The following is a 26,607-nucleotide window of genomic DNA, read 5'->3' on the forward strand; positions in this document are numbered from 1 at the left end:
GCCATATGGTCCAGTCCTGCTCCCTATTTTCGGTGCTTGTTTATCATATTGTTTACAAGTCAGTCAAAATGGATACGACACTATGTTGTATGCACACTTGACTCAAGTCATTTGGATCTTGTCCCATATATAAGTTGCAGAGAACTTCCCAAAGAAGGAACTGCAGTTTTATTTTCTTCACCAATATTCTCTCTAATGTTGCCCTTGGACGAGGTACAGTTCCACAGGAATAAAATTGGAAAATGTCACAAACGGCAAAGGTCAGTCAGTATTTTATGAAGTTTTTTAAAATGCTTATAATGTTAAAGGTGTGTACTCTGAGCAAAATGATTATTGTCAAGGTAAAGGTTAGGACTTTGTTATGCAGAATGTAATACAGTTGTGCAATAAGTTAACAAGAAAGTTGATCAAAGCAACTGACGAATATAGGCTCAAGCAGTAGTTTTGGCACCAGAAATAGAGCCGTGCGAGAGAGGGGGAGAGAGAGGGGGTGCAAGTGGGGGTCGAGATAGGAGGTCGAGAGAGGGTAGTGAGAGATGGGGGCAAGAGAGGGGAGTGAGACAGGGGTGGCAAGAGAGAGCAGCAAGAGAAGGGGCGAGAGAGCGGGTGCATTTAATCTATCAAGCTCAAGGGAGAAATTTCTCTGACAGCATAAGGGGAGACATTAAGAAAGGAAAGGAATAACTTGCAGTTACATAATAAACTCTTAATAAGAATTTGTATGATGAAAGACAACCTGCCTGTGTTCAGTTGAGAAATAATAAGGAATCTAATTATCATATTGGAAGAACATTATAATGAGACGGAAATCAAGTTATTTAAGGGAGACCTACAGTAATAAGATTGTTAATAACAGATTACCCTAATATCTAAAGATAGAATGGGATAATACAAAAATTTGAATACATCCAACAGGAGTCTTGAACAGTCAAAAACAAAAACAGAAGTTGCTGGAAAAGCTCAGCAGATCTGGCAGCATCTGTGCAGAGAAATCAGTTAACTTTTCAGGTTGGTGACCCTTACTCAGAACTGACTGAAGAAGGGTCACCAGACCTAACACATTAATTCTGATTTCTCTTCACAGATGCTGAGAGACCTGCTAAGCTTTTCCAAGAACTTCTGTTTTTGTTTCCGATTTACAGCATCTACAGTTCTTTTGGTTTTTATTTAGTCTTGAACAATCAATTCACCTAACATTCAAAATCTTTAGGGAAGAGAGGTCCAGGTTTCTTTTTGGGTGAAGAATACTTCCTGATAACATCCCTGCATGGGCTGGCTCCAATTTTAAGATTATGCCCTCCTGATATGGATTTCCAACCAAAGGAAATATTTTCTTTATCTACCCTACTGAACTATTTTATCAATTTAAATACTTCGATTAGATCAATTCTTAGTCTTCCACACTCAAGTAAAAAACAAAGAAAGATTAAACGATCTCCCTTCAAATTTAAATCTTGGTATCATTCTGGTAAATCTGTGCTGCAACCCTACTCTGGCTAATGTATTCTCCATGAAGTACCCAGAACTGATTCAGTATTCCGGAAGGGGTCTAATCATTTACAAACACTGCCGACGAGAGACCCTTCTAAAGCGGGTGTAAATTGACCAATACTCGGTGCAAGGGAAATTCGGTTCAGCAATGAACGGAGTAAAAAAAGTACTTTTGGCCGATTTGAACTGAGCTCGACAACTTGGAAAACGTGGCTTAATCTGTACTAAACCGCAGCAGGTGGCGCTGCTCTTCGGCAGAATTAGCTGCCTACTTCTGAGGAGAAAGTAAGTATTGGTGCTGGAAAAGCACAGCAGATCAGGAATGCGATGAAGAACTTGTGATTGAAAGGTCGACTCTCCTGTTCATCGGATGTTGCCCGACTGGCTGTGCTTTACCAGGACCACACTTTTTGACTGGCCACTCTTGAGGACGATAGCGATCTTTAATAATCAGTACGTTTTCAATAAGTGCATTTATTTTTTTTAAATCCTTAAAAAGTCTAAGAACTTCACCTGCAACGTTAATCTGATCTTGACTACAGACTTTTGCGAAACAATTAGCACAACTGAACATTCTGGAACTTTCCAGATCCTTTGGGCAATTCGTGGTGTTACTTTGTTCTGTAATGAAGACTGTCTATGTTACTCATTAATACAATCGTTAATACAAGCTAAAGTAACTTGTCAATTAAATAATTCAAGATTGAGTTACATTCAATTCATTTCGCCTCCACTATTTTTTGTTTCGGCACCTTTAATTCGGCTCGGTCTTCTCAGTTGCCGAGTTGCTTTCGGAATTGTTCGAGTTTTTCCGCCAGTGAGTCGTCTGCCCGGCCGGAAGTGACGTGTTGGGAGTGAGCGGCGGCGCTGAGTTGTTCAGAGTTTTGTTGCGGTCTCAGTTCGAGAAATGCTATTGTGGTCGTTTTTCCTGAAGGAGGTTCACCTCTGACCTATCTTTAGAGTCCTTATTAAAATAACTCTTTAATACTGCTTCTTTAGTCTAAAATATTGGAAAGTCACCAGGTGGGGGAAGATGTGGGAGGGAGAATTGCGAGACGAATTTCACAGGAAATCTCGGGTTGCTCAGCTTCTCTGAGATTGCAAGACCAGTCCTGTTGAGATCAGGCTGACCACCTGGCTGTTTTAATGAAGAGAGGGGATTGAGAGAAAGAGAGGACAAAGGATTTATTATTGGATCGCTCCAGTTTGAAAAAATAAAAACAAGCAACTGCAGGCAAAGGAGGGAAACCTGGTCACTGACTGCAAGGTTTATTTGTTGCGTTGGGAGGGAATTCTGAGACAAAAAGACCCAAAGAGCTGACTGATCACTGGGCCCCTCTGCAGAATCGTCCCCACAAAGAAAGGCTTTGTGATTGAGAAACAGCTTCTCCTTCCATCCACTGACGAATACGCCGTTTTCCGTAATTACATTCATAAGTCCTGATTTTTCTTTGAAAGGTACTTGCGTCTCTGACTTCGTAAATTTTGAAGTCTTAGCAAGGAAACGGAAGACGGGGGAGCGATCACTTTTTCTTGAAGATTTCTGACAGTCTGCACTATATTGAACAAAATTAATCTGATTCATTGTTATCGATTTATAGTGATTGCAAGAGAAGTCCCAGAGACTGCTGAATGGTGAGGATCTTTAACGCAAAGTATATCTGCTTGGAGGAGGGAAGACGTTGATTACCGGGTCCAGTTTATCAAGTCGAACTCAGTAGCAAACTTTTTTTAAAAAAAGAAAACGGAGATGGCTAAAAAGCAAAATCAAAAGGGTGAGTGAAAATCAATAACAGTGCATTTATTGTGTATTAGTTTGCTTTTCTGTGACCTGAACGCCCCAAACTGAACGCACCTTCAATTTGCAATAGGTTTGTCTCTTGATTTTAAAGATTAATTTATAATTACTTTTTTCAAACAGTCTATTTAATGTCACAGGGTTTTAGTACGATAAAAACGGCTTCTTTGTAATAGGATTAATTAGTGAATTCTAGAAACTGATTCTACAACTTCATAAGCTTGGAAGGGAAGTGGGAATACATTACAGACAGTGGCAAGTAAGGATGAAATTTGAAATCAGTTGGGAGTTTGAACATTGAATAGTACAGCACAGGAATATGCCCTTTGGTCCACCATATTTGTGACAACCAGAATGTGAAAAATGTTAGAATTATAATGAATTCTAATAACCCAAAAATAGGCTGCAATAATGCTTGTAGTGGAAAAAAGGACTTTTTTCTGCCTGGTGTTCAAAGCACAATATTAACTTTTGTTCAGTGTGTAGCACTCCAGCCGTCTGGATTCAATTCCCACTCCGGAGGTTGTGGCATAAAAAAATCTATGCTTACAGGGCAGGGCGAGGGAGTGCTACAGTGTTGGAGATGACTTTGCTTGCGATCAAACGTGCCCTGGCCCCCATGTCTGCACCAGAGCTTAGGACCTTCCTTGGGCTGGTAAATTATTCCAGAAAGGTAATACGTAACCTGGCTTTGTGATTTTTGAGAAGATTTGTAACTCAAGTTGAGGTACAGATTGTACGTTTACTTGCAGAGCAGGCTAGTTTGTTTTCAGACTTTTCGTCAGCATACTAGATAAAATCATCAGTGACCCTCTGGTGAAGCGCTGGTGTTATGTCCCGCTTTCCATTTTTGTGTCTTAGTCTCTTAAGGTGGGTGATATCATTTCCAGTTCTTTTTCTGAGGTTGGTAAATGGAGTCCAAGTCAATGTGTTTACTAACAGAGTTCTGGTTTGAATGCCAGGCCTCTCGGAATTCCTGTGTGTGTTTAGCCTGTCCAAGAATGGATCTGTTGCCCCAGTCAAAGTGGTGTCCTTTGTCTGTATGTAAGGATACTAGTGATACTGGGTCATACCTTTTAGCGACTAGTTGGTGTTCATGTATCCTAGTGGCTAGTTTTCTGCCTGTATGTCTGTCTGATGTAATGTTTGTTACAGTCCTTGCATGGTATTTAGTAAGTGACATTCGTTTTGCTGGTTGTCAGTATAGGGTCTTTTAGGTTCATCAGCTACTGTTTTAAGTGTGTTGTAGGTTTGTGGGCTGACATGATGTCAAGGGGTCAGAGTAGTCCGGGAATCATTTCAGAGATGTCTTTGGATGGTAATGTGGCTAGAGTTTCTGGGTGATTTGTGTCTGCTTGTTTGGACATTATTTAAATTGGCCACTGCAGCACCAGGAACTACAAGCAGCAGAAGAAAAATACCTATACAGCATACTCAAGAAGAACAGGTACACAATAAACACAGTCTGCTGATTCCTAAACAACAAACCCAAACTTACAACCTGAACATAACCTGGCCTCTATCCTGGCATCTTTGCATCAACTCTTTAAACAGGGTCTTCGCAGCCTGCAACACATTATCAATGCGGATGAGCACCTCGCCAAGACCTTCCCCATGCCTCCACTACTTGCCACAAATAACCGCCAAACCTCAAACAGATCATTGTTCGTAGCAAACTGCCTGGCTTTCAGGACAACATCATGCAACCGTGTCGTGGTAGACGCTGCAAGACGTGTCAGAGTGTCAACACTGATACCACCATTGCGCGTGGGGACACCTCTCACCATGTATGTAGCAGGTACTTTTGTGACTCAGCCAACATTGTCTGTCTCATATGCTGCAGGCAAGGATGCCTTGAGATATGGTACATTGGTGAGACCAAGCAGAGGCTACGGAAGTGGATGAATTGACACTGCACAACAATCAACAGACAGGAATGTTCCCTCCCAGTTGAAGAACGCTTCAGCGATCTGGGATGTTCGACCTCAAACCTTCGGGTGACCATCCTCCAAACAGGACTTTGGGACAGGCAACAATAAAAAGTGGCCGAGCAGAGGCTGATAGCCAAGTTCGGTACCCATGGGGATGGCCTCAACCGGGACCTTGGGTTCATGTCACACAACAGGTGACCCCACTGCACTACGCACAGACTCCAACAGATGCGCACGCACACGCTCTGACAGACGTGCACCCTCTCTCATACACAAGCGCTCTCTCATATACTCACACATACACGGACACACGTACTCTCTCACACTTAGAGCCTTTACACTCTCACTCATGCATACACACACTGTCTCACAGACACTCATAACCTCCACCACACATGCGCGCACACACACACACACACACAAGTTTGTGGGGTGAATTTGTACTTGCAGCATTGCATTTTATTTTGCTCAAAAACTGCATGAATCCACGTAAGATTCTGTAAATCTGTTTTTTAGATTAGAATCAGTCTGAACATTGTGGCACACAGTCTCACATAGGACCCTCACACCTTAAATGCATTATCTGGGCTGACGTGACACCAATTGTTAAAGTTCACTTGAAGAATGTAACTTTAAAAAAGTTCTGCGATTTGCATATGAAAGAACTGAAACCAACATGTTCATTCTAAAAGATGAGAGACTTAACAAACAATCTAGGTGTTGTTCAATGTATAATTTCAGTTACGTCACACTGTAAACTTTTGCTGTAAATTCTGTGTCTTACAATCTTATACTCCACAACCACCTGAAGGAGCAGCGTTCCCAAAGCTAGTGCTTCCAAATAAACCTGTTGGACCAAAACCTGATGTTATGATATTTAACATTGTACACCCCAGTCCAACACCAGCATGTCCAAATCATAAAACAGGGTCAGCCTTGGAAATGGTTGCATAGCCAAGACGTCGCTTTCAGGGAAGTGGAGAAACAGCTGTCATCCTCGAAGACATTGGCACACTATGTTCCCAAGTGAGATCTGGTATTGACATGCAATGCCCTGGACAATTTTACACATTATTGGGTGGATGCCTGTCTTGTAACTGTACTAGAATAGATGGCTAGGGGAACAGCAAGTTCTGGAGCACAAGTCTTCAGCAGCATTGCCAGAATGTTGTCAGGGTCCATAACTTTTGCGGTATCCAGTGCCTCCAACCATTTCTTGATATCACATAGAGTGCATCAAATTGACTGAAGACTGGTATCTGTATTGCTTGGGACCACTGGAAAAGACTGCAATGGATCATCCAAGCACCACTTTTCTCGCTGCAGATTGCTGTAAATGCTTCATCCTTCTCTTTTGCACTGATATGTTGGGCTCTTAGGCAAGCATTAATCCGGGATAGTCAGCATGGATTTGTCGGGGGGGGAGCTCATTCCTGGTAAAACAAAGACCTGTGGTTGCTGGACATCTGAAACAAACAAAAACAGAGGTTGCTGGGAAAACCCATCAGGTCTGGCAGCAACTGTAGAGAAAAAAGTTTTTCGCATTCATTGACCCTTCGTCAACTGTTTTCTTTCCACAGATGCTATAGACCAGCTCAGTTTCTTCAGCAATTTCTGTTTATTTGTTTCATATCTGATAAGTTTTCAAAGGGGTGACCAGATGTGTGGGTGAGGGTATCGCACTGGATGCAGTCTATTTGGACTTCAGTGAAGCTTTTTGACAAGGTCTTGCATGGGAGACTGATCGGGAAAGTAAGAGCCCATGGGGCTCAAGAAATTGTGTGCAAAATTGTCTGATAGTTGAAGGTTGTTTTTTATGACTGGAATACATGTCCAGTGGTGTACTGCAGGGTTCAGTGCTGGGTCCCTTGCTTTTTTGCTGTATGTTCGTGATCTAGATGTGAATGTAGGAAGCTTGCTCAGGAAATTTGCAGATGTGAAAATTGGTGGTGTGTTAAATAGCAAAGTGGAAAGCCTTAGACTACAGCATATTATGTGTAGTGCTTCAAGGATCAGTCTTAGGGCCTCTATTATAATGATATTAAGGAGATCAGAGTGTAATGTTTGCAAATTTGGTGATATAAAAATAGGTGGGAGGGCATGTTATGGTGGCAACTTAAGGAATCTGCAGGGCTTATGGATGAGTGGGCAAAACTTGGCAGGTGGAGTTTAATGTTGGAAAGTGAGAGATCATGCACTTCAATAGAACGAATCAAAAGCCAAACTATTGTTTAAGTGGGAGGAGACTCCAAACAATGTCCAATGCAGAGCGATCTGGGTATTCTTGTGCATGAAACACAAAGTAATATGTAGGTGTAGTATGTAATTAGAATTTTGGCCTTTATTGCTAGGAGGTTAGAGATTAAAATCTGGGAAATCATGTTACCACTGTACAGGGTGTTGGTGAGGCAGCACCTGTACTGTGTGCCGTTTTGGTCCCTGTATTTAAGAAGGGATATACTGGCATTGGAGATTATTCAAACGAGATTCACTAGGTTGATTCCTGGGATGAACAGGATGATTTATTAATAGCTAAACAGATTAGGTTTGTTTTTCATTTAGAGTTTAGAAGAATGAGGGGTGATTTTGTAAAAATTTACAAGTTTCTGAGGGACTTTGGTGTACACGTTAACAAGATGTTTCAACTCATGGGGGAAAATCTTTGAAGTGGGAACATGGTTACAGAATAAGGCAGCACTCATTTAAACCTGAGATGCAATGGAATTTCTTCTCCTGAAGGGTAGTGAATGTCTGGAATTCTCTACCCCAGAGAATTGTGGAGGCTAGATCATGGAAAGTATTCAAAGAAGAGGGTAGGTTTTTTAAAAAATATCATGCTGACAGCGATGCTGAGCTAGCATGAAACAGAAGTTGAGGCCTGAGGCAGACCAATCATAACCTTGAATGGTGGGGCAGGCTTGAGGGGTTCAACTCCTTTTTTTTTCCTTCTGGTTTTTTTTTATATAGATGGGTAGAACAATGACAAATGGAATTTAATTGTGTAAAGCGTGAGGTGATGCATTTTAGCAAGACTAATGAGCTAAGGGGATATACAAATGGCAAGATCCTAAGAAGTACAGAGGAGCAGACAGACCAAACTGTGCATGTCCACAGATCCTGAAGGCATATAGGATACTTCACAGAATCACTACTGTGTGGGAACAGGCAGAAGTACAGCATTTAAAAGGCATCTGGATGGGTGTATGAATAGGAAGGGTTTAGAGGAATATGGGTCAAGTGCTGGAAAATGGGACTAGATTAGGTTGGGATGTCTGGTTAGCATGGACGAATTTGGACTGAAGGGTCTACTTCCGTGCTGTACATCTCTATGACTCAAAGTCCACACTGACTCGCTGAAGAGCATTCCATCCAGAACCATCTCCCTGCAACCCGACATTTCCATTGGCGAATGCCCCTAACCTATACATCCCTGAACATATGGGGAATCCATCTAGCCTGCACGTCTTTGGCCTCTGGGAGGATACAGGAGCACTCGGCGGAAACCTGTGCAGACACGGAAAGAATGCGCAAGCTCAACACAGACAGTTGCCTGAGGGTAGAATTGAACCCGGATCCCTGGCACTGCGAGGCAGCAATGCTAATCACTGAGCCACTGTGCAGCCTTTGTAAGTCAAAGTGTTGAATATGAGAGCAGGGAGGTTATGATTGAGCTTTGTTGGGCCACAGCATTTATGGCAGTAGAGAGGGTGCAGAAGATAATCAATGGGATGTTGATTGGGCTGGAGCATTTCAACTCTGAAAAGAGACTAGAGGTCTTTCAAATTACAAAGGGCATAAATAGGATAGACAGAGTGAAACATTTCCCATTTTGTAGAGAGATCACAAACCAGAGGCATAGATTTAAGGTAAAGGACAGAAGATTTAGACGGGATTTGAGAATTTTATTTTGTGGTGATAGGTATTTGGGACTAGCTGTCTGAATGGGTGGCAGAGGCAGGAGCCATCGTGGCATTTTAGAAGTATTTAGATAAACACTTGAAGCACCATAGTGTACAAAGCTACAGACCAAGTGAGGAAAATGGGACTAGAGTAGACAAGTACTTGATGACTGGTGTTGATATGATGAGCCAAAGGGCCTTTTTCCATTTTGTGACAATTTATGACTATGTATTTTGTTGTCTGTAAATCATTTTGACATGTCTGGTGATCATGAATAGTGCTATAAAATGCAAGTCTTTATTCTGTTTTTCGCATCACTTCTGATGTGCAAACAAAGGAAATACCAGTTATTCTAGAGTCATAGACGTGTACAGCACGGAAACAGACCCTTCCGTCCATCCCATCCAAGTCTGTGTAGATCATGTCCACCACTCTGCCCAAAACAATCCTCTTTGTTACTCCGAGTTTTTTGATCAAGTTAGTGAGACACAATTTCCCACACACACACAGCCACATTGACTATCCCTAATCAATCCTTGCCTTTCCAAATAGATGTAAATCCTGTCGCTCGGGATTCCCTCCAAAACTTGTCCACCACCGATGTCTGGCTCATCTGTCTATAGTTCCCTGGCCTTTCCTTACCGCTACCTAATTCTGAATAAAAGAGTAGCCCATCCAAAAATGAAAACTTATGCGAAAGAATAATCAATATGATTAGAGTCAAAATAGTAGAAAAAGAAAGATTAAGATCCAAGACACATGATCAATGAACATGTATGGCAGTTCAAAATGAGCTGGAAAGGAACCTTTGACTAGAGGGGGGATAAAAATGGCGAACAGCGAATAACTAGCAAAATATTTTATTAGGAGATCAAAAATGTGCAAATCAGGTAAGTTGGATTTGGGGGGGGGGGGACATGTCCTGAAGGATTGTTAGACCAGATTTATAGCTTCAAAAGAAGGATTTAGAGTTCACTGGGTAATAAAAATGAAAGGACAATTAGAATATGTAGAAAAACTGTAAACAGAAATTAGAGAAGGTAATGAATTGGAGAAAGGTAGCAAGAAAAAGGCTTTCTATCGACATAATCATAAAACAATGGACAAATACAGGCAGTCAGAGTAACAGAGTCAAAATTAGAGTGGTGCTGGAAAAGCACAACAGGTCAGGCAGCATCTGAGGAGCAGGAAAATTGACATTTCAGGCAAAAGCCCTTCATCAGGAATGATGCTGCCTGACCTGCTGTGCTTTTCCAGCACCACTCTAATCTTGACTCTGATCTCCAGCATCTACAGTCCTCACTTTTTTGCCTAGTCGGACTAACAGTTAAGTGAGGCAATGACGGAGACTCTCTCAACTTTTTACGTTTTCTAATTTGTTTGTTCAGAGATGTTATTACACACCTCTGGAGCAGGTAGAATTTGAACTGAGGCATCCATGCTCAAAGGTAGGGACACCACCACTGCATTTTTAGACCCCCCCCGCCAACACTGTAGATTTTTTACATGAGGTAGCTTTTGAAATCAGAGGTTGTCAACTTCGTATTCGCCAAAAAATGGAATGAAAGCAGTGTCTGAAACTTAAATTCCAAACGATTTTTCTACCTCATCTAAAATAGTAGGTCAGTTAAACTTAAATTATTGGTAAACCAGAGGCTACCCTAGTTGCCATTGAAGGAACTATTGTAACACAACACATTTTTAAACTAAATGCTGTGCTTTCTTCCAAGATTTCTAGAACTCTAGTTCTCAGAAATTGCTAACCCTAGTTCACTAATTCACCATGTAAGTATGTGCCACCGGTTTCCTTCTTGGCACAGTGGGAACTGTTGAATTACCTTTTAGCAAAAAAAAAGTTGGTGGGTGTGTGATATGTACAGATTGTTGATAGTTATGATGAGGGTCTATGATGAAAAGTGCTTCCTCCGATCCCTGGGAGATGGGCAGGGGCAATTTGGGTATATGCAGCAAAACCCATAAGTTCCTGAACAAGGAGAAACTCAGATCAAAAATGAAGTGTTGCTTCATTGTATCATTCATACCAATTATTTCATAAATACTCTGAGCTATGTCCAGGTGAAGTTAAAAACCTTGTTAGTTCATTAGGCCTTCAAAAGTGGCATCCAAAGAATTGAAACTGCCATATAAACCTATGTTAGCCACAAGCACAGTGATTGATTGTAGTCAGCAGGTGACTTCAATGACTTCTGGTTTGTGCCAGTGCAGCATGTGACACTCATCTGAAATGCATGTTCCTGAGAAGATTATGAATTTTTTTAAACCTATCTTTCTTACAGTTTTTCTCCTCCATCTCCATTTCTGTTTGGAGTGAAGAAATTGTACTGTTCCATCACTTGTTCCTCTTCCAGTTTCTTTTTTAATTCATTTTCTTTACAAAATTTTAAAAGTGAATGAATCCATCGTAGCAAAGTTCACAAAGGATCAGATAATATTGTTGCAGTGAACAGAAAATAATCCACATTGCCACTGAAAGGATGCAGAAAAACTTTAAGGTATTGAAAGAAAACTTTGATTTCTAATTTGTTTATGTAATTGCTATTTCGCACATGACAAAAACATGCAACAGGTACATGGCTTAATCATGATGGTATTTACAATATATTTCTGCTGATTTTTAGTTACCTGTTCAGTATTCACTGCTGTCTATTGGTTTGTAGCCTGGGCCACCCTTGTATCTTATTTGGTCTTCCAAAGTCAGATTATTTGATTATGACGTGATGTGGTCCAATTGAGGCAAGCATTCTGTTCAACATCTGGGTATTTATCTAGTTGTTGGACAAGTAAAAGTACACTCTCAAGGAAATGCTCTTCATTTACAGCAGTGTTCGGTGATTTTGAACTCGAGTGGAAGTCACCCCAGTCCCAAAGGACTGTCGGTCGCTCTCTCAAGAGATATGACTGGTGATGAACTTAACCTGAGGGTTACCATGCCTCAGGTGAGGGGTGCAGTTGAGAAGGCAGAGCCTTCAAGATGACAGGTACAGGAATTGAACCTTTGGCGTTGGCATCAATCTGTATTGCAAATCAGTCATCCAGCCAACTGAGCTAACCAATTGGGTACTCTGGAATATTAGTGCAAAAACCTCTGAAACATAGAAAATAAGACCACAAGTTGGCCATTCAATCAGTCAAGTCCCATCTGCCATTCAACATGGCTGAACCTCTATCTCAACATCATATTCCTGCTCTCTCCCTGTACTCCTTGACGTTTAGATTCTAGAAATCTATCTCTTAAATACATTCAGTGACTTGGTCTCAACAATTTCTGTGGTAGAAAATTTCACAGATTCACCATCCTCTGAGTGAAGAAATTTCTCCTGGTGAGAGTCTAAATTAGCCTGTCAAGTATCCTGAAACAGTGACCCCTTGTTCTGAATCCCCACCCACCCCCAAACCAGGGGTAACATTATCTCTGTATCCAGACTGTCCAGTCCTATCAGAATTTTATGCATTTCAGTGAAATTCCCCCTAAACTCCAGTAAATAGCTGCCCAACTGAACCAATTTCTCCTTCTACAACAAACCTGTCATCTGAGAAATTAACTTGGTGAACCTTTGCTGTTCTCTGTGGGTGGTGTATATTTTCTCAGATAAGAAAACCAAACTGCACACAATGCTCCCGGAGTGGTCTCACTGAGGCCCTCTACCGCTGCACTAAGACTTCCCTGCTCCTGTATTCAAAATGCAATGAAGGCCAACATATAATTTGCAGTCCTAATTTCTTGCTGCACCCGTGTGCTTGCTTTCAATGACTGTACAAGGACATGCAGTTCCCTTTTGTACATTGTTTTCCCAATCTATCATCATTTAAATAATACTTTGTCATTGGACTTTTCCCCACGGAAGTGAACAACTTCAAAATTATCCACATTATGTTGCCTCTACCATGTATTACCCGCTCTCTCAAATTGTCTAAATTACCTTGAAGCCTCTTGACACCCTTCTCGTAACTCACTCCCGCCTAGTTTTGTGTTGTCAGCGAACATGGAAATATTAACCTCTGTTCCCTCATCCAGATTGTTGATATTGTATTGTGAATAGCTGGGGCCCAAACACTGATCCTTGCAGTACTCCAATTGCCACTGCCTTGCATGCCAAAAATTATCCATTTATTTCTGGTCAGTTTCCTGTCTGGCATGAATTGAGAATTGGACAGCAATATATTGCCACCAATCCCATAAAATGTTTTTGCACAATAACCTCTCATATGAACTTTATCAAAAGCTTTCTGAAAATCCAAATACACCTCATCCTCTGGTTCTCCCTCATCTATTCTGCTAGTTATATTCTCAAAAAACCAGTAGATTTGTTAAACAGGATCTCCTTTCATAATCCATTTTGACTTTGTAATTCATTTGTATTTTCTAAGTGTCCTGTTATTGCAACCTTTATAACAGACTCCAGCATTTCCCTACTACTAATGTTCCTCCCTCCTTTACTAGTGGGATTACACTTGTCACCCTCCAATCTGTAGTGATTGTTCCAGAACCTACAGAATTTTGGAAGATGACCAATGTATCCACGACCTTTAGTACCCTGGGTACCATTATCAGGCCTTGGGGATTCATTAGTTTTCAGCCCCATTCGTTTTTCCAACACTTTTTTTTAAACTCCTGCAAATTTCCTTCAATTCCTCCTTCACAAAAGGCCCTTGTGTCCCTAGCAGTTTTGAGAAGATATGTATCTTCTGTGAAGACAGAATTAAAAAGTAGTTGTTTAATTGCTCTACACTTCCTTACTCTTCATTATCAACTCCTCCTTTTCAGACCGCAAAGGGCCTATATGTCAGTATGTCAGTTAAATAGATAAATCTGTGTAATATGATGTTATTATATGAACAGTCTCCTAAATATAACTATAATGTTCTTCTCAAAGTTACTATAGGTAACATATTTTACTTTTGATACTTCAGATTTTAAACGTGCAGTCATTTTCATATTTCTAACAATGGTTTCTTGGCTTTGCATTTTTGTTCCTCGTTGTACATTTTCATGGCTGAGCAGGAGATGGGGCTTACAGACATCAAGTCTTAGTGTGCTATCTGAATGGCCACTGCAGTTGGCAATTCTAAAAGAAAATCTCTTTCTCTGAAATAAGGTGGCTTTCACTAGACTTGATGTAAATGGCTTTAAACTGCCTTCTGAGAATTGCAAAGCTCAGGTTGCGTGTACAAGATAGTGTTGGAATATTCTAGCTTGTTCGCTGGTTGAACTTCTTCATTCATCAAACAATAGTAGCTAAGTAAGGCTCATGAAATTAAACCTCCGCTTTCTTAACTTGACGTGTTGCTGAAGGACATTTGTTGTTAGACATTCAAGCACAAGTAACAACTGCAGATGTTGCAGATCCTGATTTCTTTTTCCAAAAAGTAATCAAATACTCTTGAAGCAGAAGATTTGTATCATGTCCTGTGGCACCTTTCTAAGATTAAAAATAACTGTTTCGTGTTTTCTTATTTTACTACAGGTAAATATATTTGCTTTCCTCCCTAAATAATGTTAGTTCTATGTATGTAACTGGCAGTCACAGAAATAAGCCCTTGCTTCTGGTTGCATTGTGTTTCCAGTCAGTTATCTCCTGTATCCATGGCTTTTGAAGTTGTTTTAATACACAAGAACTCAATAACTTGACATTTCAAAGTGTGACTGATGCTCCAATTTTTATAACATAGTCATTGAATACTCTTATAGCATTGCTCAATTTTGAGCTGGGTTTTGTTTTTAAGGAATATGCAGAATAATTATCAACAGCAGACTTCTTTCCAACTGAGTTATCTCATTCAAGTTCATGTACCCCCGGTTTTTAACTTGATGAGACCATAAGATGTAGGGGCTGAAATAGGCCATTTGGCCTGTCAAGTCTGTCTGCAATTCATGGCTGATCCGATAGTCCCCAGCTCAACTTTCCTGCCTTATCCCTATAACCCTTGATTCCCTTACTAATTAAACATCTGGCCATCTCAGTTCTGAACGTTCTTAATGATATTGCTTATACAGCCCTCTGCAGTAAACAATTCCACAGATGCGCTACTTTCTATCCTAACTCTGTGACTTCTCATTCTAAGATGATGCCCTCTAGTCTGAAACTCTCCCACAAGGGAAATAACCCCTTTGCATCTATTCTAGCAAGCCTCCTAAGAATCTTGTCTGTTTCAATAAGGTCTCCTCTCCTCATTTAAAACAAAAAATCCCTCCATATCCAGCAACAATCTAGTGAATCTTCTCTGGAATCCTACCACTGCCAATATATTGCCCCTTTAGATAAGGGAGCCCAAGGTCTTCACAGTATTCTAGATTTAGTCTAACCAGAACCAGCACTTTGTGCGTATATTTTTATATTACACTTGCTTTGATATTTGCAGTTAAATATCACAGCAAATCTATATGAAGTTCATTGTCAACTGACAAACAAGTTTAAAAACTATTTCAGTAACTTTACTTGTAAAAGGTTGCAGCAAAATTGCTATTCTAACAGGCTGCATCACAATTTTTAAAATGCCCATGAATTGTATAAAACAAAAGAAAATCAGCTTGATGATTTTCCAAGGAGTAAATTGTACCCATTTCACTTGTTTCTGGAACTGGACACTTGATCAACATCTTTTAATTTCTGGGATTTATGGAAAAATGCTGCCTTCTATCTATCTTTAAGTCTATAAAACATATGGTAAGTTATTGTGGTTAATAATCCTATATTACTCTGTATTTAATGTGGTTTATAAATTAAAGTTGTTGTTGATAGTTAGGGAGAAACAGAATTTGTCCTGTGCTAATAGCCCTCCTTTTAAAAAAGAAGACAGTTGCAACATAGAACATTACAGCACAGTAGAGGCCCTTCTGCCCTCGATGTTGCATTGACCTGTGAAACCAAGCTGAAGCCCATTTAACCTGCACTATTCCATTATCATCCATAAGTTTATCCAATGACCATTTAAATGCCCTTTAAAGTTAGTGAGTCTACTACTGTTGCAGACAGTGCGTTCCACGTCCTTACTACTCTCTAAGAAAAGAAACATGATGCTGGGGCAAGTTAGTTTAAATATTCTAGATCCTGACAATATTAAAAGCTGCTGTGGCGTTTTGAAAGCATCAGTTTTCATGTATTGTGCAGTCTCTCATTGTAATATCTTTTGAAAAGTTTAGTAAATCTTTTGCAGAAAATGACTAGTGTTGATTTAACAGATTTACTAAGTTTATTCTGTTGGTCACAGTTACAAAACAGATCTGGGACCATTGGAATTTAGAAGTATTGCCAACAGTCTATTCAAAATCAGCTAATCTGTTTACCTGGTTTGATTTCGGAAGGCTTTCAATAGTTCATTTGGTGACTTAGTAAATCATTAATCAGTTTCATTTTTAAGGTATTGAATTTTACTTGCCTATTAGTAGAATATTTCTGTAAAGAAAAAGCTACTTGCTTATATTGTGAGCCAGACATTCAAGAAACTATTGACTTCGTTCATTGAGCTTCCAGAACAATTCCTACAATGTAAAGTAATTTCTTTAAAAATGTAGCAAATGATTTTGGAATGCACTGCCTGAAAAGTTGGTAGGAGGCGATTTGATCATAATTTTCAAAAGAGAAGTGAATATATATATTTGGAGAAATTTGTAGAACTATGGGGAAAGAATAAGGGAATGCAACTAATTGAATAGATTATTCAAAGACTTGGTACAGATGCAATTGGTTGAATACCTTCTGTACTGCACTGAAGTACCATCTTAGATTACGTTTTCCAGCCTTTGAATTTGGCTCCTTATCTATGATTTTCTCAAACCGGCAAATGTGATGCCATTGAGCTAAAGCTATTTGGGTTCATGTAGAGGAATTTGTCAGTGGCATATTTGGGATATTGCAACTATTGCAACATGTTTTGCCATGATTTATAAATGTATAATCACCTGCTGATCGCGATTGCTTTATACTGCTGTCCACCTTCTGGTTCTCAGCAGAGAAATTAAGGATGGCGATATGTCCCAAGCTGTCAAATAAGTACTGTTTTGCCAGTAAAGAGAAAAGGTACTTCCAGTTATTAGATTAGATTAGATTAGATTAGATTAGATTAGATTACTTACAATGTGGAAACAGGCCCTTCGGCCCAACAAGTCCACACCGCCCCGCCGAAGCGTAACCCACCCATACCCCTACATCTACATTTACCCCTTACCTAACACTACAGGCAATTTAGCATGGCCAATTCACCTGACCTGCACATCTTTGGACTGTGGGAGGAAACCGGAGCACCCGGAGGAAACCCACGCAGACACGGGGAGAATGTGCAAACTCCACACAGTCAGTCGCCTGAGGCGGGAATTGAACCCGGGTCTCAGGCGCTGTGAGGCAGCAGTGCTAACCACTGTGCCACCGTGCCGCCCACTAATATATAATACCCTATCATAATTTTGATGTTCCAAGGCACCTGGCAACCAATTGAGTCCTTTTGAAGTATAGTCACTTGTATCATAAGGAATACCAATTTTGTTCAAGTAAGATTAATTGAACCTAACTGATACATTCTGGCTTTTTTCTTTGCGAATTAGGTTTTGAAAATATGCTAAATTTAAACAACTAGTTTTGTGATTACTTTGAAGATATGCTGTTTTTTATTTGATCTCTGGCTTTCAAAATAAAATCAGGAATTAGAAGTTATGTTGATAGATTGTGTCTGATCTGAAAATGTGTTGCTGGAAAAGCGCAGCAGGTCAGGCAGCATCCAAGGAGCAGGAGAATCGACGTTTCGGGCATGAGCCCTTCTTCAGAAATGAGGAGAGTGTGCTAAGCAGGCTAAGATAAAAGGTAGGGAGAAGGGACTTGGGGGAGGGGCGTTGGAAATGCGATAGGTGGAAGGAGGTTAAGGTGAGGGTGATAGGCCGGAGTGGGGGTGGGGCACGGAGAGGTCAGGAAGAAGATTGCAGGTTAGGAATGTGGTGCTGAGTTCGAGGGTTGGGACTGAGACAAGGTGGGGGGAGGGGATGTGTCTGATGTAAATTTATTTTCATGTAAACAATGGGCCATATGGAAGTAACCAAATGATCGGCTCTGGGCTCATGGGGTTTGCTTTCCATAGGAAATCTCTGGGGTCATAAACTTGTATTTCAGTATTTTAAGAAGGTATCATCTTACAGTTTCTGTTACAATTTTCTGTCAAAGCAAATAGCATTAAAAGAAACTTGTATTCACAATTCAGTTGATCATATTCTGACCATCTAGGTAGGAAGTGTTCTCTAACTGTATCAAAACTATGTCCTATACCATCCAAGGAAGGGACTTCGAAATTTTTTCAGTTAATAATCGAAGTTGATGAAAGTAAATTAACTTCTTGTTTCTGTCTTCCATACTACTACGTTTATAATATCTTTGTTCTTTAATTTAAACATGGGTTAAGTTGTTTTACCTTGTACTAAAATGGCCTAGATTTTGGTATTTTCTGCCTCGTTGACTGGAAAAGGTGTGAGAATGCTATGCAAATTCAGTTCCGAGTGTTACTGCTAAGTGAAATAGTTGCCCTCTAGCAAGTAACTGAATACTTAATCCACCTGATTATGGACATGACTTATTCATGGCCAGTCTGGGGCAATCATTAGGACAGGAATACTGTTTAAGAAGCCTGAATGTGGCATCGATGGAACAAGTGTCATTTAAATTATAACATCGGAGGCATTTTCTTGTCTCTGTGGGTAATGGACTTTACTTTATTTGACAAATTCTGACTGTAATGTATTTAAAATGTGTGTGAAGTGTTCAGAGATGCAGAGCCCCACATCCTGTCATTGCCTAGTACAATGTTTCTGAGAGACTGTTTTTGCTGAGTTTTGGCTTTTAACAAATGTGAACAACACTGAATTCCAGTGACTTGCCTTAGGTTTGATCCAACCTGGCAGTCTGATATAAGAAATTACCACAAAGAGCCTACTTGTGCATTAGAGTAACTCCTCTAGCTGTGACTTGAAGCAGACAAATTGCTTTTTGATTCTCGTGTCATTTATATTGAATGTGGGGCACGTAGAATTTAGTTTTACTGGATAAAAAAGTACTTTCAAACTTTTTCCCACTGTGACCCCAATTCAAGGTTTGAAAATTGTTTGGACCTTTCAGTGAGAAATGAATGAGTTGGGGTGTGCTGTGAGAGCAGGAGCCTGTTAGAGTTGGAGCACAGCTATTTTGGTGGCCATTGCTGCCTGAAATCACAGGTTCCCAAAATTTCAGTTCACAACCTAATTTCGGGTTCCAGCTATCACTTTGGGATTCCCTGAGCTAACACTTTGAGGGGAAGGAGCAAAATGTTAGGAAAAAGTTATGCATTATATATAACTTTCTTGAAGTTACCTACACTTCACTCCCTTTTTATAAGCCAGGGCCAAGTACCTAGCATCCCACAAACGTTCTGGGAGATGTTTTCATCCAGTGTATTTATTCCATCAGGTCATTGCAATTATGATTTAAAATATAATGTTGCTTCACCCATTGCCTTTCATGTTCATACTTTGTCTTGGAACCTTTTAGGTATATCTGCCAATAAAATTGTTGCCTTGTGCCCTCAAACTGAAGTTGCTTTGTAGTTTGCCTGATAGTTAATTTGCTCAGGTTCATTTTAAGCTCTTGAACTTGGTAGTTTGTTATTGACTATATTAAAAAGGAAAGACAGTGATTTCTAAATTATATCTGCTGAGAATTTCTTAAGGGTTCGCAGTACTTTTGTAGTTTATATATATTGAATGGCTTGAAAGGCATCAGTAGAAAACTGCTACTTACCTTGATTATTGCAAATATAGCCTAAAGTCTACCTGTATTTTTCAGCAAAGTCATCTTGCTTTTTGTTTGGGTGGGGTTGGGGCAGGGCAGTTGTTCTGGGGAGGGAGGGGGAAGCAGTTATTATGGTGGTGGTGTCACCGTGCACATACAGTGATAGCTCTGTACATCTGCTCTGCGTGTTTCATCACTACTGCCCTGCCTAATGTTGTGTTATACATCAACTGGAAGGTCCTGCAATGTAGTACCCGTAATATAGAAGGTACGCTATTTAGTTTCCAGCAAACAAAAACTGCCCCTTGATCCATTCCCTTGCTCAAGTGCTGCAGGCTTTGATTGCACTGAAATCCCACAGTTAATCCTGTCACTGCAAGATAGTTAAATTACTTTACAGACTTGCTGTTCCACAGTATATTTCAGCTGTGCTGTTCACAACATTTCTTCCATGCTTGTTCTGCTGTTGACATTCCTCTAGAACTGACACATGATTTTAGGAGAACTATGCTCCTGGATCGAACATGCATATAACTATATAAATAAATTAAATTGAACAATAAGTGTTCTGAGCATGATTAAAACAAACTGTGAGACTACAATCTTATTGAATAGTATTCAGTGATGGATGGTATTGGTTATAGTTGCTCATTTGCACTAAATAAATATTTATTTGTATAATGCACTATTCAAAAAACAATTTTTAAAAAAGTGATTGCAGTTTGTAAAGTTTGCTAAGTACTGTTTCATTTTTCAAGATGAGACTGAATATCAGCTTCCTTCACCACGTTGTTTCCTGTCTGAGATTACTTACTAATTAAAATTTACGAAACCACTACATCATTTCCGATGCGTGAGATGCAAACTGGCTGTGATCAAAGTCCCTAGAAGGTATTTTTAGCACGGTGCCTACCCTTCCTATCTAGTTGGTTTGGTGAAATCTTTGAAATTAGACAGTCTTGAATTTGCTAAGTATGAAATAATGTAGATGCAGTAACATCTTGTGACCATATAGTTGCTCCACACTTCACACTTTGTGATCTTAAAGGTTGCTGAAACAGGACCCCACCCAATGCCCTCCAGCTGCAATAATCATTATGTCTTCCTCATTGAATGCAATCCCCTCTTATAAGAAGAAAGAGAGAAACAAATGTAAGGCAAATGAACCCTATTACATTTGCTGGCAGATCAAGGATAGTATTGACAGAGGATTAAAAGTTGCTAAATAAATTTTGCAGTTGTCAGCCTCAGCATAGTGGTAGCATTCTCTTGGCTCTGTGGATTAAAGTGCAGTACTGGAGGTGGGCAGGGGGTGCTGTACTGATCAGAGATGACGTATCTTGGTAACGTATTTAGCCAATGCCTTGTCCATCCTCCAAATGGACATGAGGTCTCATGGTACCTTTGGAAAAGGTGAGTTCACTCTGGTGTCAGTGCTGTTACTTATCTCTTAATCAGCATCATAAAACAGATTATTTGGTCATTATCTCACCGCTGTTTAATGGACCTTGCTTTGTGCAATTTGGTTGCCACGTTTCCCTTGCCAGCTTGTATAATATTTCATTGGTTGTAAAGTGATTTGGGACATTGAGATTGTAAAAGGCACTGTATAAATACAAATTGTTTTAGAGGCAGACAATGGTTGGGATCAAAAAACATAGTCCACATATGGACTAGACTAGTTTGACAACAGTTATTATAGAGTCTACCACTAGTAATTAGGAACATTAATATACAGACAGATCTGGGCAGGCAGGTCCACAGTTCCTTAAAAGTGGCAACACAGTGGCCAAGGTGATTAAGAAGACATATGTCCTGCTTGCTTTCATTAGCCAGGGCATGGAGTACAAGAGTTGGCAAACTATTTTGCAGCTGTATAAAACCTTTGTTAGGCCGCATTTGGAGGACTGTGGTTTTGGTTGCCACACTACCAGAAGGACATGAAAGCTTTGGAGACAATGCAGAGGAGGTTCACCAGGATGTTGCCTGGTCTCTAGGGCTTTGGCTCTGAGGAAAGGTTAAAAAGATAGGATTGTTTTCACTGGAAAGACAGCGGCTGAGAGGAGACCTGATAGAGATCTACAAAATGATGAGAGGCATAGGTAGGGTGGATAGTCAGAGGCATTTTCCCAGGGTTGATGTTTCAATACAAGAGGGCACAGGTTCAGAGTGAGAGAGGGAAAGTTTAAGGGAGATGTGCGAGGGAAGCTTTTCACGCAGAGTGGTAGGAGCCTGGAACGCACTGCTAGGAGAGGTGGTGAAAACGGGCACGTTAGCGACATTTAAGAGGCATCTGGATGGTTACATGAATAGGGAGGGAATAGAGGTCTATGGACCAAAGAAGGGCAGAAGGTTTGTTTGTTTATTTAGTTTAGTTAGGGCATGATGGACGGCACAGGCTTGGAGGGCCAAAGAGCCTGTTTCTGTGCTGTACTTCTCTTTTTTTTTCTCTTTGTTCTAATTGTTGTTTTCATTGAGAATGGCTTTTTTTTTAAAAAAAGATAAAAGAAAGAAAGCAATTTTCCTCTCCAGTCCAGTTCATTGGCGTTGAGCTGAATGTGGGAGATTACCTCGTTGCTGACTAACATTTGTTTATTTGAAGTATGTGATACTAGGATCAGTAACTGTAACAAGCCCTACACCAGGAGGTTTTGATGTTAGTAGAATTGCCATATATGTATTGGTGTGTTATATCCTGAAACAACATTTTGCCAAATGTGTTTTAAGGTCTTGATAAATTATAGATGCCTGCTTCAGTTAGATTTTGCTATGCATGAAACTCAAGGTTTTGAATGATCTGTACAGTATTTTTGTCAATTTTATTTGATCTTTGATATGGGCCTTGAAAAACTGTGAAATTCAAAACTCAGGAATTGCCTGTTTAGTTCCTTCAATATTGGCATTTTATTTTAAACATTGTTTTGCTAGAACTTGCATTTATTCATTTTGCCCATGATTATCCATGCAGCAAGATCTGGACAATATCCAGGAGTAGCCCGATTAGTGGCAAGTAACAATCATGCCACAAGAGCCAGGCAATGATCATTACAACCAGAGAGAGAATCCAATCATTTTGTGCCAGACATTAAAGTGAAGTAGAGTTGAAAAATGTGGTGCTGGAAAAACACAGCAGGCTAGGCAGCATCCGAGGAGCAGGAAAATCAACGTTTCGGGCATAAGCCCTTCTTCAGGAATGAGGCTGGTGTGCCAAGCGGGCTGAGATAAAGGATAGGGGGGAGGGAATTTGGGGGAGGGGCGCTGGGAATATGATAGGTGGAAGGAGGTGAGGGTGATAGGCCGGAGAGGGGGTGGGGGCGGAGAGGTTGGGAAGAAGATTGCAGGTCAAGAGGGCGGTACTGAATCTGGGGGTTGGGACTGAGATAAGGTGGGGGGAGAGGAAATGAAGCTGGAGAAATCTACATTCATCCTGTGTGGTAAGAGGGTTCCTAGGCAGAAGAAGAGGCGCTCTTCCTCCAGGCGTCATGTGGTCAGGGTCTGGCGATAGAGGAGGCCAAGGACCTGCATGTCCTTGGTGGAGTGGCAGGGGGGGTTAAAGTGTTCAGCCACGGAGCGGTTGGGTTGGTTGGTGTGGGTGTCCCAGAGGTGTTCCCTGAAACGTTCCGCAAGTAGGCGGCCTGTCTCCCCAATGTAGAGGAGACCACATCGGGTGCAACGGATACAGTAAATGATGTGTGTGTGGAGGTGCAGGTGAATTTGTGACGGATATGGAAGGATCCATTGGGGCCGAGGGGGGAGGTGTGGGCACAAGTTTGCACTTCTTGCGGTTGCAGGGGAAGATGCCAGGAGTGGAGGTTGGGTTGGTGGGGAGTGTGGACCTGACAAGGGAGTTGTGGAGGGAGTGGTCTCTCTGGAACGCTGATAGGGGTGGGGAGGGAAATATATCCCTGGTGGTGGGGTCTGTTTGGAGGTGGCGGAAATGACGGAGGTGATACAATGTATCCGGAGTATGATGGGGTGGAAGGTGAGGACCAGTGGGGTTCTGTCCTGGTGGTGATTGGAGGGGCGGGGTTCAAGGGTGGAGGTGCGGGAAGTGGAGGAGATGCAGTGGAGACCATCATCGACCACGTTGGAGGGGAAATTGCGGTCTTTGAAGAAGGAGGCCATTTGGGTTGTTCGGTATTGGAATTGGTCCTCATGGGAGCAGATGCGGCGGAGGTGAAGGATTTGGGAATATGGGATGACGTTGGGAGGGCAGGTTGGGAGGAGGTGTAATCTCGGTAGCTGTGGGAGTCGGTCGGTTTGTAGTAGACCGCAATTTCCACTCCATTGTGGTCGACAATGCTCTCCACCGCATCTCCTCCATTTCCTGCACTGCCGCCCTTGAACCCCGCCCCTCCAAACGCCACCAGGACAGAACCCCACTGGTCCTCACCTTCCACCCCACCAATCTCTGGATACATCATATTATCCTCTGTCATTTCCGCCACCTCCAAACAGACCCCACCACCAGGGATATATTTCCCTCCCCACCCTTGTCAGCGTTCCGGAGAGACCACTCCCTCGTCAGGTCCACACCCCCCACCAACCCAACCTCCACTCCTGGCATCTTCCCCTGCAACCGCAAGAAGTGCAAACTTGTGCCCACACCTCCCCCCTCGGCCCCAGTGGATCCTTCCATATCCGTCGCAAATTCACCTGCACCTCCACACACACATCATTTACTGTATCCGTTGCACCCTGATGTGGTCTCCTCTGCATTGGGGAGAGGGGCTGCCTACTTGTGGAACGTTTCAGGGAACACCTCTGGGACACCCGCACCAACCAACCCAACCGTCCCGTGGCTGAACACTTTAACTCCCTCTCCCACTCTGCCAAGGACATGCAGATCCTTGGCCTCCTCCATCGCCAGACCCTGACTACACGACGCCTAGAGGAAGAGCACCTCATCTTCCGCCTAGGAACCCTCCAACCACACAGGATGAATGTAGGTTTCTCCAGCTTCCTCATTTCCCCTCCCCCCACCTTATCTCAGTCCCAACCCCCGGATTCAGCACCGCCCTCTTGACCTGCAATCTTCTTCCCGGCCTCTCTGCCCCAACCCCCTCTCTGGCCTATCACCCTCACCCTCACCTCCTTCCACCTATCTTATTCCCTCCCCCTTCCCCTTTATCTCAGCCCGCTTGGCACAGCAGCCTTATTCCTGAAGAAGGGCTTATGCCCGAAACGTTGATTCTCCTGCTCCTTGGATGCTGCCTGGCCTGCTGTGTTTTTCCAGCACCACATTTTTGAACTCTGGTCTCCAGCATCTGCAGTCCTCACTTTCTCCTAATTAAAGTGAAGTACCTCTGTGCATACACAGGCTCTGCATACCTCTTTCTTTGCCCCACCCAAGCACAAGCCAGGAGGAGGATAGTACACTTGAGGTGCAATATATCTAGACAAAACAGTTTTCTGGATTGATACCTCATCTACCATTTTAAACATTGCCCTCTACATGACTGCTATATAGTAGCAGCACAGAGTACCATATTCAAGATTTATTGTAGTTACTGCCAAAACTCATTTGAAAATACTTTCTAAACTTTTGACCTCTGTGACCTAACAAGCAGCAGACAAATCTGCAATTTCTCCCAAGTATCTCTCCACCTTATATTGGTTCTGCTTCAGTGTTTCTTGGTCAAAACTCTGGAGCTCCCATCCTAACTCTGTAGGTCTACTGCAAGAGGGCCTCTCAGCACAGCTTTCTCAAGGGCAATTGGAGATGAGTGATAAATGCTGGCTGAAGAAGTGACAACAAATTGAATTAGAATTAACTGGAGTAAGTGGAACAGTTTTGTTTTGCAACTTCTTCACAACCACGTGTTTATGGTTTGCAATCTATCATTTGTAGATGTCTGGCAACAGTTTCAGAATGTATGAAGTAGAAGTGGAATTACAAATTATGCTGCTACAGAGGTTTTGGCTAGCTTCTGGGTAGTTGGAATAGAAGTGGAAATATTGGTTGAATGTGCAGAGGAGAAAATTGAAGTTAATTCAGGGAAAGTAGTTATTTGGGTGACCTTTATTCGTTACTCGTCAAGTTTTCCTAAGTGTTTTTGTGGCAGAACTGTGGCACGTGAATGTAGCACTGAAACAGAAAGGCAGCTTCTTGTGCATGATGGGTAGGAATGGCACAGAATGGGCGATAATAGGTGATGTAACATTGAATTAGCACAGCTAACAGGATTGTATTAAAATTGTCTATATGAAGTAAATTTTAAGTGAATATGTTTTGTGTTCCTTGTATTTTTTCACAAGCCATTTGTAGAATTTGTGGGAAATGTTGTACGTGTTTTCAAGGATAAGAAGAAGAGTGTTACTGCTTGTGGTTCCCTTCAAGTAATCCTGTCGCTTGTTACTACAAATTAACCTGCATCATTTCAGCATGACTAGCTATGTGTTTTTATATAACAAAACCAAATTGGTGTGACTGATTTATCTCTTGTCTGTCATCAGTTTTTTTTTAAAACAGCTTCTTTGGAAGAAGAAGAGGGTCACAAATAAAGTGGGACATTTTATCATTTGTAGAGATTTGAGGAAGATGCTTTCAATCTTGAAAATATCTCTCAGCCTTTTATTTGGCTCCTGACAATTAAAGAGAAAACTATTGTCACAGTAGTTGCTAAACATATTGCTGTTAGGATTCTGCTGGGAATGATTAAATAGGTCTGTATATCTGGAAATCTTATCTCCAGCTGGCTATCGTTGAATTCTAGTCAATGAC

At 41.3% G+C, this 26,607-nt stretch overlaps 1 protein-coding gene across 5 annotated transcripts in view; it reads left to right on the forward strand.

Annotated features, from left to right (window-relative positions):
- Positions 1-1,754: 1,754 nt before the first annotated feature.
- The window catches only part of LOC140471208 (spermatogenesis-associated serine-rich protein 2-like), a 142,806-nt gene continuing 117,953 nt past the window's right edge, over positions 1,755-26,607 (forward strand). The window contains exons 1-2 of one of the 5 annotated variants that reach the window (XM_072567124.1): positions 1,755-1,776; positions 3,093-3,266. In XM_072567124.1, coding sequence (XP_072423225.1) covers positions 3,242-3,266 — 25 coding nt within the window. In that variant the 5' untranslated portion in view covers positions 1,755-1,776; positions 3,093-3,241. Of the gene's footprint in view, positions 1,777-1,798; positions 1,945-2,335; positions 2,950-3,092; positions 3,267-26,607 lie in introns of those variants that run through there. The other 4 variants (XM_072567123.1, XM_072567122.1, XM_072567120.1 and 1 more) reach the window with 4 other exon arrangements.

The sequence above is a fragment of the Chiloscyllium punctatum genome, chromosome X (genome assembly GCF_047496795.1).
Source record: "Chiloscyllium punctatum isolate Juve2018m chromosome X, sChiPun1.3, whole genome shotgun sequence".
Taxonomy (NCBI): domain Eukaryota; kingdom Metazoa; phylum Chordata; class Chondrichthyes; order Orectolobiformes; family Hemiscylliidae; genus Chiloscyllium; species Chiloscyllium punctatum.